Here is a 13935-nt window from a genome sequence, read left to right as displayed (position 1 = left end):
TCACAAGTCTCCTTCTTGTTTGAGCGCAGAGTTTTGAGGGACAGCCTTTTCTTGGCAGTGCCTGGGTGGTGTGATGCAGCTTCCACTTCCTGATTATTGATCCAACTGTGCTCACTGGGATATCCAAACACTTGGCTATTATTTTGTACCCTTTCCCTAACCTATGCATTTGTATTACTTTATCTCTAACTTCTGTAGAATGCTCTTTGTTCTTCATTTTCCTTCAGATTCATAGCCTTACCAATGATCCTTCAACAGTGGGGTTTTTATCCAGAAAATGTGACAGCAACTTTAATGTTTCACAGGTGGAGGCCAATGGTAAGGTAATTTTGTCCTTGTTAGGGCAATTTCTTTCATCGGTGCAAACTGGGAGCTTCCACAGCACGGGTTGAATACTTATGCATACCACTGTGTGTGTGTGTGTGTGTGTGTGTGTGTGTGTGTGTATATATATATATATATATATATATATATATATATATATATATATATATATATATATATATAAATTTAAAATTATATAATAAAATTACAGAATTATTTTTTTTCTAATCATCTTTCATACAAAAAAAAATAAAAAAATAATAAAATTAATAATATATTGAGGTATTTATAAAAAAAAAAAAAATGCTACTATGAGGTATTTAATCATTAAATGTTGGTCAATTTATATTTTTCTATTACTGTAACTTATTTATATTGTTTCGGGAACAGGACATTTCAATTGACTACTATTCATTAATTTGTTTAAAGTAAAATACCTAATATGAAATGTTGAACATACCCCTGAGGACAAGTAGATACATTCCTTCCGGTCTGCTCTTGATATATTAGCTAGCCACTTGCCTCATCTTCGTTGCGTTATGTGTTATTCTTTCGCCATGCAATTGTATGACCCTCAGCAACCTATGAAATGAAACATTGTCTCGTCCCTGCTTTCTGCAACAGCCAATAACTACACAAGTGTTCACCATTTTTTCATCAAAGCAAACTGAACTATTTTTTAAGGTCTGAAACCGCTTTAAGTGAATCGGAGATACGGCTTGCCTGCCCACCAGCTCGAGACATGCGATAAGGATCGCGTGACTTGAAACGTTATTCGAAAACTGTCTGTATCACATTATTCAACTTGTCTATGGCTTTAAAAAAATATATACTGGGATCCGCATGGCGTGCAGGATGTGCTGTATAGACTGGAGATCTCGGGTTCGAATCCAGGGTATGTCACAGCCGACTGTGGGGTGGGGGGGGGGGGAAAAAAAAAAAAAAAAATTGCTGGGCAATATGTGGCAACTTTCATAAAAATACTGGTATACTGAAAGTAAAATAGGAGTAATAGTAAGACCGTAATATTTTGACCTGGGCATACTTGCAGTATACAATTTTTTTAATAAGGGAGACAAGTGAGAGAAAAAAAAAAAAAAGGTACAGGGAGGTTTCATATAATTGCAGGGAGAAAAAATAAGACATAACGCAACGAAGATTAGGCTAGTGGCTAGCTAATATATCGAGGGCAGACCTGGAGGAGTGTAGCTGCTTGTGCTCGAGTATGTTCATGACATTTCATTTTAGGTATGTTACTTTTACCGCATTACTGAATAGTAGTTAATTGAAATGTCCTGTTCTAGAAAAATCATATAAATAAGCTACAGTAGTAAGAATATAAATTGAGCAACATACATTTAATGATTAAATACCTTAATATAGTAGTATTTTTTTATATAAATACAGCAATATTAATTGTTTGATTTTGTAACACGCAGAATGCAGTGTTATCGCAAAGATTATTAGAAAAGAGAATTCCTGTATTTAATATAGTGCCGTGAAAAAGTGACCCCTGTTTGATTTTCTGCATTTTGGCATTTTTGACACAATGTTATCAGATCTTCGACCAAAATCTAATATTAAATAAAAAGCACCCTGAGTGAACAAATAACACTTTTGATACTTATTTCATTTATTTATTAGAGAAAGTTAAGGATCACCTAATACCCTGTGTGAAAACAATCGCCCCCTTAGACTCAACAGCTGGTTACGCCTCCTTTAGCAGTAAAAACTGCAACCAGACTCTTCCTGTAGTTGTTGATCAGTCTCTCACAACACCATGGAAGAATTTGGGCCCACCCCTTTACGTAGAACTGCTTCAACTCGGTGACATTTGTGGGTTTCAAGCATAGACTGCTCGTTTCAGGTCCTGCCACAACATCTTAGTGGGGTTTAGGTCTGGACTTTGACCAGGCCATTCCTTGCTTGTGTGTTTCTGATCCTTATCTTGCTGCATGACCCAGCTGTGCTTCAGCTTCAGCTCACGGACAAATGGCCTGACATTCTCCTGTAGAATTCTCTGATAGAGCAGAATTCATGGTTCCTTCAATGATGGCAAGTCGTCCAGGTCCTGATGCAGCAAAGCATCCCAAATTGTGACACTACCACCACCATGCTTGACTGCTGTATGAGGTTCTTGCTGTGGAATGCAGTGTTTGGTTTTCACCAGTCATGATAGGGCCCATGTTGGCCAAAAAGTTCCACTTTTTGACTCATCTGTCCATAGAACATTGTTCCAGAACTCTTGAGGATCATCCAGTGCTTTTTGGCAAACTTGAGATGAGCATTCATGTTCTTAGTGAGCAGTGGTTTCCGCCTTGCTCTTTCTGTTGGTGGAGTCATGAACACTGACCTTAGCCGAGGCGAGAGACGCCTGTAGATCTCTGGATGTTGTTCTAGGGTTCTTTGTGACTTCCTGGACGATTTTATGCCTTGCTCTTGGAGAGATTTTGGCAGGACAGCCACACCTGGGAAGATTCATTACCGTTCCACACTTTCTTCATTTGGACAATATGGCTCTGACTGGTTTGGTGGAGCCCCAGAGCCTTAGAAATGGCTTTGTAACCCTTTCCAGACTGATAGGCATCAACAACTTTTTTTTTTTTTTTTCCGGAGGTCTTCAGGAATTTCTTTTGATCGTGGCACGATGTGCCTCTAGAACCTGTGTGCTGACAACTTCACTCTGATGGTAAGGGCCAAAGTTAGTCCGATTTATATTGGGCAGGGCTGGCCCAAATGAGGCCTGATTGTTAACCAAAGTATTCAACAGCTGACCCTAATTATCCCTTTAATTGGGTTGAGTTAACGGGGGGGGGGGGGGGGGGGGGGGGGGGGGGGGGGCAATAACTTTTTCACACCTGACTCCCTCTGTATACTACTACAAGCCACAAAAAGATCTGACCAAATTCAATGTGAAAAATGTGGAAAAATGCAGAAAATCTGATGGGGCAAATACTTTTTCACAGCACTCTATATATATGTCTTGACAAAAGGGGGGAAAAAACATTTTGTAAAGTTGCTATTTGTTTTATTATAGTGTGTGGGTCTTATTTTTTGTGTAAATGTAACATGGTATCACAAATAAGTTCATTTAAAAAATCAATAAATAAATAAAGTTTTAATGATGCACAGGTTGTTTATGATGCACGTCTTCACCTCTAACCCATCCACAGATAAACTGATTGCATAATTCCAGTCCTGTAGCATCTCAAATCGTTGAGGGTGTATAGACGGTGTACTAATCATATCATTTATGTTCGGGAAAACAAATGCTTGGCAATAATTGTACGTCCTGGCTCCATCTTGGCTCAGAAATAGCACACAGGTCTTGATTACCAATTATATGTATCTTTTCACTTTATTTTCTTAGATCTAATTTCCTAAAATAGTGAGAAAATGCTGCCGTTTCCGACATTGTTCAATGATGTGTATCGGTAAAACTCCCACCTGAGCCAACCAACATGGCCGCCATCTCTATTATAGAATGGTTGCTAGGTGATTTATAATTCCATCGAAGACGATGTATAGATAATTTAATGTTCATGTGACCGGAAATGGTGCACAATGGTGGTTGGGCTGCTTTTCCAAGTCCTGTTGGCTTTTTTTCTCAGAGGTCTGGCAACCCTGCTTAACATTATCATAACTAAATTGCAACATTCCAGCAACATGGTTAAAAGGTTGTGTCAGTGGGTATTAAGTAACAGTTTTATTTTACAACACAATGCCACTGTATTGTACACCCTGAAGTATAAAGCAAAAGTAAGCAAAATGTTAGAAAATGAACAAGCAGAAGAACGAATCTGCACTGAAATTTATATAATAATAAATAATAAAATCTAATAAAAAGACCGCATCCAGTGTAACGTGCGTTGTATTGTTCATAACTTGCCATTTACAAAAGACCCGCGATTATTGGAAGTTTTACATTGACAGAGAAAAAAAAAGAACATAGGAAAAGTAAAGGCATATAAAAACACTGTACAAACAGCAGTTAAACAATTCGAAAGCAAGTTTAAAAAAATATGTTTTGAGACAGCTTTTAAAAATACTCTTAGGATCAGATTCCTTGTTCACTTTTGGAAGAGCATGGTAAATGTGAGGCGACTTTTTATTGGATATTTAGTACATGTGCTATTTGCTATTTCATTTCTAAAGAACTGATTGGCCTAAATTTGTAGGTGTAGTTAACAAAACAGAAAGCGTAGTGTATCTCAGTACTACACGTAGTAATTTGCTGTTACTAACAGCACATATTTTTGACCCAGATCACCTTCCATAAGAGAAACGCTGGCTGCGCGTGGCTTGGTTTGATGTCAAGTTGCTGCTAGTAACGCCTTCTCTAAACCTTTTGGAAAGTTAATAGCAACATCACCTATTTATACTCTAGTTGCATAATTAATTACTTATTCTATTTGTTTGTATATAGTGAAACATAATTACAGTACATGTACTTATTTGATGTATCACACATGGGGATTGCATTCATTTGCAGTACATTGCAACTTAATTATTTTTTTTAAATGTCCTATAGTTAGTTTCTGGATTATCAGACTATAGAGTCAACATACAACTCTGCTTAAAAGATTTACCTCTTTAGCGTGCGGTATTTCTTACGGTGGATTTCGTGGAGAGGAAGGCCTGCTGTTGTATTTTTTAATAAGGTCTTCAACACTTTCAACCAACTTTGCCAATTCTGCATAGTGTGTTTCTGAACTTTGAACACTCTCTCATAAGAGCATCTGGTCTCTTGCATGGTTTAACAGGACCCTGGCTCTAGTTGAAAATAAAAAAGAAATAGGAGATTAATTATGTAACTCTTTATCCTTCCAACACATCACAGGGCTATAAAATTTGTCAATTTTAGTAAAATTAAAACGTAAACTTATCAAACAGGTGTTGTCACCGCTGTCTTCTTGGTATTTTGGATTGAGTTTTCTGTATCTTTTGCCAAAATGTCTGTCTGCCATTTCTGTTTTGTTTTTTTAATTTAAAAATTTAACTTGAAGAACAGATTTAAATAGACTAACAATATTATAGAACTTTGTCTCATGCCCACATACGACACAGTATTGTATATAAACGGACGATTGGTTTCTTCTCGTGTAGGTGTTTAACATATAATTAATTTTATTTCCTTTTGTCTTTTTCGATTCATATACTGACCCAGGAAACAGTAGAAGCTTATATGGTAAAGAAAACATAACATTTAATGTCTACCGCTATACTTGCAAACTAAGAACATGTATTTTGGAAATGCTGTCAATTCGCAAAAGACAACCATGCAACATCTTGAACTCGCTGTTTTGTCAGATTCCATTTTTAAACAAGTTGAAAATCCTACATTTCTGTTAAACCAGAAATGTTTTTGTGTTTTTTTTTTTTTTTTTTTTTTTTTTTTTTGAGAATGGAGAAGGAAGCATTTGTTATTCCATTGCCAAATTCACAAGAGACAGACTGAATTTTGCTAAGCTGAATTGTGAGAGCTCCCGCTGCTCTCAAAAATGGAACCCCGACCTCCAAATCAATAGACATACTAGAACTGCCATGCTAAAATGCTCTATTTCATTGCACATATTTGACCTCCTACCCATTAGCTTAGTCTATTCAGGTTGTTACTTCAGTTATATTTCATGAATGAATCATATTAGTGATGGGGTCCTTACGCCATAACAATTAAAACACTTCTAATTCTTTACTGCCTAATTTTAAAGGTTAAAGTGGCTGTATAGTGTCCTGTACTACCAGTGTAGTAGCCTAAGTTAGTAGTTGTGTGTGATAACATGACTACTTGTTTACTACTCAATTCAAGTAGTGAAGCACACTACACAGACACTGCTGACTACAGTACTACTCATTTACTACCCATTACTACACTCTTTTCAGTAGTACTGTTACTACACAATTACTGCTTAGTTACCACTGGTTACTACTAAATAAGTAGTTTAACAGTAGTAATTAAGTATTTTAGTTTTCGTAAGGGCATAACAGTATACATTACTGATCATGGATTAGTATATTATTATTATTATTATTATTATTATTATTATTATTATTATTATTATTATTTATTTTTATTAGCAGAAACCCTTACCCAGGGTGACTTACAGTTGTATACAAAAAATAAATAACAAGAATTACGGTACAATTAAGAGCAAGATACAAAATACAATGACAAATCCTAATAATAGCAAATATCGATTAATTATGTGGGTAACACTTTAAAATAAGTGTCTGCAATTCATCAATTACATATGATTTAATAGTGTTGACAAGGCTGTTCACCCATCTTTGCGTTAAGATAACATGTCGTTCCGCTCTATTAACAAAGGGACATCAGTAGTTTTAGTAGCTATTTAAATTACGATTAGCAGGTCACTCATGATCTCTGCATTGTCTCTTTGGATCATAAGCGCAGCCAGCCTCCTGCAGCAACTTTTCAGAGCTGCGCTGGGCTGTGCAGGAGTTGCACAGATTTCAGCAGTGGAGCTTCGTGACGTCACGCAACAGCCCTCGAAGAACGTGCATCTGTGCAGATCTGCGGAAATCTGCGCTGTAAGAGCACAACCTTTATGTATTCATCGCTGTGGCTGGTTTAAGCAACATAGTGTAGCTCCAGCCCTGTAGTCATATGTGCATGGTTCATAATGTCTTCATCAGTAAAAAGGGTACCTCATTCATCCTTAATTAATGATGTGCATTTGAGGAGATTTTTGTTATTATGGGTGCCACAGTAAAGGCAGATATTAGAAAAAGGAAGGGGTTTGGCAGTGGTCTCCAAGTAGCTTTTCTAATTGCTACTGGGGCGGGTTTTATTCTTGGTTGATCTGGCGCTTCATTGGTGCACTCTGCTGTTTTTCTGCTCTAGTACTTAGACATTGCATTTTTCTACTCTGATGCATTGTGAGCATCAACAATTTACTCTAAGCCTCAAGGTGTTTTCAACTGTTACGCAACCTTTACTTGCATAAAGAGGAAAAACACAGAGTGAAATAATTCGAATCACCTGATTTTTCAATCTCACATCCGAAGCATAATCAACAAGTACAGAGAAGTATCATCTGTAATTGACAAACCCAGGACTTGAAGACCCAAAAAGCTGTCTAGCATGTTATAGATTTTGTAACATATGCAGCTGTGTTTTATTATTATTATTATTATTTATTATTATTATTATTATTATTATTATTATTATTATTATTTTTATCTTTTTTTTTGTTTGTGTGTGTGTGTGTGTATATATATATATATATATATATATATATATATATATATATATATATATATATATATATATATATATATATATATGAATGAATGAAGCCACTGCAAATTTGTTTTAAATCAGCATCTCTACATGTATGGCAGCCATTCCATTCCAGTGAATTCCAACACGGGCACACCTCATTCTACTGAATGAGGTACTGATTAGGGGATCACCTGAACCAGGTGATCCCCTATCTCCACAATCCTCTTGCAATAGGACCAGCTGGATGGCAAAACAGTGCTAGTAGTACCTCAAAAGTAATTGGAATCAAAAAATAACTATTGACCGTGCCCAAAGGAAAGTTCTGAGTGAGGAAAAGAAGGATTCAATTCTGGCTTTACTGGTAGAGGGATACAGTCAGCGTCGGGTTGCTTCCATCCTTAAAATTTCGAAGATGGCGGTTCATAAGAACAAGGTCAAGCAGCACACATTGGGGACAACAAAGCTACAGACCGGCAGAGGGCAAAAACGACACTCCACTGACCGGGATGACCGCCAACTCATTCGAATGTTACTCAGCAACTGTAGGATGACATCAAGTGACCTACAAAAAGAATGGCAAACGGCAGCTGGGGTGAAGTGCACGGCGACGACGGTTCGAAACAGGCTCCTAGGGGCAGGGCTGAAGTCTTGCAAAGCTAGAAAAAAGCCCTTCATCAGTGAGAAGCAAAGACGAGCCAGGTTGAGGTTTGCAAAAGACCATAAGGATTGGACCGTAGAGGACTGGAGTAAGGTCATCTTCTCTGATGAGTTCAATTTTCAGTTTTTCCCAACACCTGGTCTTCTAATGGTTCTCCGGAGACCTGGAGAGGCCTACAAGCCACAGTGTCTCGCACCCACTGTGAAATGTGGTGGAGAATCGGTGATGATCTGGGGCTGCTTCAGCAAGGCTGGAATCGGGCAGATTTGTCTTTGTGAAGGACGCAAGGTTGTCCTGCAAGAAAACTTGCTTCCTTCTGCTCTGACAACGTTCCCCAACTCTGAGGATTGGTTTTTCCAGCAGGACAATGCTCCATACCACACAGCCAGGTCAATCAAGGTGTGGATGGAGGACCACCAGATCAAGACCCTGTCATGGCCAGCCCAATCTCCAGACCTGAACCCCATTGAAAACCTCTGGAATGTGATCAAGAGGAAGATGGATGGTCACTAGCCATCCACCAAAGCCGAGTTGCTTGAATTTTTGCACCAGGCGTGGCATAAAGTCACCCAACATCAATGTGAAAGACTGGTGGAGAGCATGCCAAGACGCATGAAAGCTGTGGTTGAAAATCAGGGTTATTCCACAAAATATTGATTTCTGAACTCTTCCTAAGTTAAAACATTAGTATTGTGTTGTTTAAAAATGAATATTAACTTATTTTCTTTGCATTATTCGAGGTCTGACAACACTGCGTCTTTTTTGTTATTTTGACCAGTTATCATTTTCTGCAAATAAATGCTCTAAATGACAATATTTTTATTTGGAATTTGGGAGAAATTTTGTCAGTAGTTTATAGAATAAAACAAAAATGTTCATTTTACCCAAACACATACCTATAAATAGTAAACCCAGAGAAACTGATAATTTTGTGGTCTCAATTTTTCCAGAGCTCTGTGTGTGTGTGTGTGTGTGTGTGTGTGTGTGTGTGTGTGTGTATGTATGTATATATGATATGTGTGTGTGTGTGTGTGTGTGTGTGTGTATATATATATATATAATATATATATATATATATATATATATATATATATATATATATATATATATATATATATAATTTTAAAAATGTGTACTGATGAACATACTGGTTAATCAACTAATGCCATAAATTAACTCACAAATTTGTGCGTTAACTACTTTGTAGTTAAGTCTTTATGATGTTCAAACATTATTTACTTTTATTTAGGGGTTCTTTGCTTAGAAAATACTAACATATTAACATAACATATTGTAGCAATGTCAAGGAGGACAAAACAGAGTTGCTTAAAGTAAACACTTGGTTTATTCTCACACAAATAAATTGAACAAAATAACCAGTTTAAACAATCCAGATTCTTGGAACAGTTCCTTCTTCTCCAGGCTAACCCCGAGGTCCTGCTCACAGTCCCTTTTATAGGGGAGCTGAAGGGAGGCAGTGCCCGCCCCAGCCAATCCGCACATGGCTGGAAATACTCTGCCTGACAGTTGGTGAGGGAAAGTACAGGCAGATGGCGATGGGGAAACTCCCCAGCCCAGGGATCCTGGAAAACCCCTGCCTGGCAGCTGTGGGGAAACTCCCTAGCCCAGGGTTCCTGCAAAACCCCTGCCTGGCAGCTATGGGGAAACTCCCCAGCCCAGGGATCCTTGAAAATCCCCGCTAGCAGAAGTGGGCGGCATCCGCCGTTACAATATACATGTGTGTGTGTGTGTGTGTATCTATCTATGGTTTAAACGCTGACACCTGCATAGCATTTAAACGTTCATAAAAATGTACCAAAAGCACATCTCTAGCTCGTATGTCAATGTATGAGCAGAAGTGGGGTGGGGGCATCTTATACTGTACAGTATACATATAAACAACAGCACTAGTCCTGCACTTCTACATCAGCATAAAAACTATTAGAAAGACCACAACAGTCACAGCAAAAAATAATCAAACTAAGATCATCACAGCTGGGATCAGCCAGTAGTCCAAAACGAGGACAACAAAACGTAAATATGTAGTCTAAGTGTGTGTTTATTCAGGGTTTTTTCTAAGTGTAACGCTGTCATTTTGGTTGTCAAATGTATTTTATGAAAGAATTGTAAAGTCTTAAATCATTTTAATGGTTTTATATATTTTTTTTAATAATCTGTTTTATTAAAACATGCTAGTACTCACTGGAACCAGATCCTTTATTTGTATCCCTTTTGTCGGTTCCAAAGCTGGAACCGGTTCGCACATCTCTGTCCTTAACAACCCTATCATATGATCATTTCATAAACAAGGAAGTAAACAATATTTATTTTTATGTGCAATTATGCTTGTGTTTAAAATGTAATGCTAACAGTTTATAATTCGACATATTATCTGTTATTTAATAGTAGGTGTTATCATTTTAAATTTGTAATCGCCGCTGATGTTTATTAGGTTTATTTCATACAAATAATGAAACCATTATGCATTTGTCTTGCGATTTTATTTTGATGTGCAATTATATACTGCTGTCAAGCTGTCGCACAGTTTTGAAATGCCAGTCAAGCTATCAGACACTTATCTCACAATCAGACACTTAACTTGTATAGACAGAGTTTCACACGGAGTTTCACTTAATAATCTACAAGTATAACCTGTTCTATGATGTTTTGTCTTTCCTGAAATACAATGACTGAGTGGGGACTTATTTTTATTGAGAGCTATCTGAATTATTATTACAGTATTTGGTGCTGTGCGGGTATGTAGGTGAGCACATTGTAACCTGCCCCCTACCACCCAAACAACCCCCTGCCCTGCACACACACACACTTCATACGGAAAGAAAAAATACAGCTTGGGTTTGAGGAACTGTACAGGGAGACGTATATTGCAGCACAGATTTCTTTTCACTGTTGCAGTTTTCGTTCTTGTTTTTTATTTATTTATTTTTTTTTCTTATCTGACATAAAACAATGGATCATAATGATGTTAGATTGTTCGTTCATGGAAGATTTTATTCAGCAGGTCAAGGCAGGATATTTACAGTCATCTCGCCAGGTTTGAAATTGCTGGCTGTGAGCACCCAAGAAGGCGAGCTACAGTACGCTCCCCTAGTCCAGCCTCCTTATTGTGACATTTTTTTTTCCTGTGATTCTTTTATTGATTTTATTCAGTCTTGCAATTCAGCAGCTGAAATCACTTTTATATCCAGTTTCCACTCGACACTCTAGTCAAGCTGTCTCACTAATTAGGTGATTAAGTGCATATACTTCAGTCGTAGTCACTCAAGCATGTCATGGTCAAGGATGAATGATTGAGTGATTTTAAAAAGAAGCCAAAAACATTTCATCAATGTCCATCGTTTTATATACTTTTTTTTTTTTATAAATAAATGTGTTAATAGTGAAGTTTCTTTTGATGCTGGGGATTGATTTTATTCTTAATACAAGGGTGGTAAAACGTGACTGACGTATATGTGGGTAACGGATATCCGGTTGCTGACTGTAGACCTCCAAGAGCCGCCTTATGCCATGTTGGTCCCTTGGCGGCTTACAAAAAGGACAGTGATACAACTGGCAACATTGTGAGAAGCGTTTTAAGCAGTTCTCCTGCTTTCAATAAAGTGATATATAACTGAAATAAGAGAGTTTGATATTCTTAAGTAAGAATCTTAACTGTAGTTACTAGCTGTTCAGAGCTTGAATTTTATCGCGGGATTGTGGGAATCACGCATTTTCCAAGTTGCTCCCGCATATCTGCAATATCAATGTGGAAAAATCTTGCAGAGATATTTTAAGACACAAAGCTACTTTTCGCCCAATTTTAAAATGCCTGAAATGTTACAACAGCCTCTAAGAAAGTGAGTGTCGGTGATGAAAGCACTGTGAGCTGCATCCAGCGTAGTTCTGGTTAAAATAAATAAATAACTAAAAGGAGAGAGAGAGAGAGAGAATTAAGTCTACCTAGGTGTTATTTTGCAAGCCACGACTTCTGCTTTAACTTAAAACTCAGCCCCATTCATTTTTGGGGTGCCAGCACACCAAAGGTTACGCACATCTAACATCTGTGATTACAATATATATATATAGCAGTGACCAAACATTTTTTTTTTAGAAAAATGTCTTTGTTTTTTATAGTATGCCTGATCCTGTTGCAACTTACATAATATGAAAGGACATTTACATGCATGCAGTAGAAACTATCCAGTAGTTAACATCATAAATGAAAACAGTAAAAAACAGACGGAAATAGGGCTGAGTGTAAAGTGTTAAAAAAATGAAATGGAGCGCTGGTTTAAAGCGCCTTTTTCTTCTGCTGCAGCAAAAACACGTTGGGCAATGGAGAGTGCTCTGTCTCACAGTGATGAACAGCTGTTAGATCTTTTGAAAGCAGCTTATTTTAAAGCAACGCCAGTGTGACTGATAATACAGTACATTTTTGGAATCCCCACCCCCGCTCTAGAGAGTGACATGAAGACGGGATTCCTGCGGTACAGGGCAAAAATTGTATTAAATTTTGCGGGATGGGATGGTACAGGAGTGAAGCTCATGGGAACGGGTGGAACCGGGAAATAAAAAAGCTTGTGAGAGATTTTATCTGATCATGTGCCAGACAGAAACTGCTTTACAGAGTGCCACAGAAAGTACTGGGACATGGCCTGAGAATGTAAAATTGTACACAGTTCTCTTCAGTGTTCCATATTTGCGATTGTGCAAATAAGAGATGTTTTTTACCATTAAAAACGACGACATACAGTGGTACGACAATAACTGTTGTATGTTTTTGGACTGTTAACATACTGTCAAAGTTTGATAACGTGACATCCCTGCTATACAACCTAATTAGATCCATACATGTGGGCTTCACTTCAGACGTTTTAAAATTCTATGTCCAACATAGAAATAGTAAATCGCTAAACTCATACTTATGTTTCAGTGGGGGGGGGGGGTAATTTTCCAATTTTCAGTTAAAATCATACTAATAATGATTTATTTAGGCTCTTTCAAATGTTGCTTTGCCGCAAAATAAAATGCATTTGATCCCTTGTTGTATTCATGCATTAATTCCCAAGTCCCAGTGATGTCTATAGCCTATGTGCACTTGAATATCTTTAATTTAAATCAAAGGAAGTAATATTAAAACTTTACAGTGCATTAGTAAGACCTCATCTAGAATATTGCGTTCCGTTCTGGTCACCTCGCTACAAAAAGGATAATGCTGCTCTAACAAGACATTTTAAAAAGAGCTTTGAAACCGACTTTAAAGTTTTGTAAGTGTATAAAGTTTTCAAGATGTTAACAATGATGTTTTGTTTTCAATGTTGGGATTAAAGCTGTCTTTTTAGGTAATGTATGTTGTACTTACACTTTTACATATGCATACCATGGTGATCTAATTTTTCAGGTTACTAATGTCTCTTTTTTTAATTTAAAGTTGACAAGAGTATGTTGAATAATGTAGACTGGCTGGCCAAAAATGTACAGAATGGCCTGGTTCAAAGAAATAGCTATGTCTTGACCAGTGTTCTTTCTACCCCAGAGACTGACAGCTCATCTGCACTATAAGAAATCCCCTCCCTACGTGATAAACTTGGACCCTGCAGTACACGAGGTTCCATTTCCAGCAAATATTGGTAAGTATCTTTGTGATTCCAAACACACATTAACAGTCTCAGACAAAAGTTTTGGCACCTTACGCTTATTATATGTA

At 37.3% G+C, this 13935-nt stretch overlaps 1 protein-coding gene across 1 annotated transcript in view; it reads left to right on the top strand.

Moving 5' to 3' along the window:
* gpn1 (GPN-loop GTPase 1) overlaps positions 1 to 13935 on the top strand; it is a 63771-nt gene that overhangs the window by 11130 nt on the left and 38706 nt on the right. The window contains exon 2 of the mRNA XM_041250689.1: positions 13765 to 13858. Within this exon, the coding sequence (XP_041106623.1) occupies positions 13765 to 13858 (94 nt within the window). The remainder of the gene's footprint in view (positions 1 to 13764; positions 13859 to 13935) is intronic.

This window comes from Polyodon spathula, chromosome 5 (genome assembly GCF_017654505.1).
Source record: "Polyodon spathula isolate WHYD16114869_AA chromosome 5, ASM1765450v1, whole genome shotgun sequence".
Lineage (NCBI taxonomy): Eukaryota > Metazoa > Chordata > Actinopteri > Acipenseriformes > Polyodontidae > Polyodon > Polyodon spathula.
The sequence above is the reverse complement of the archived record's forward strand: the minus strand, read 5'-3'. Positions and strand labels throughout refer to the sequence as shown.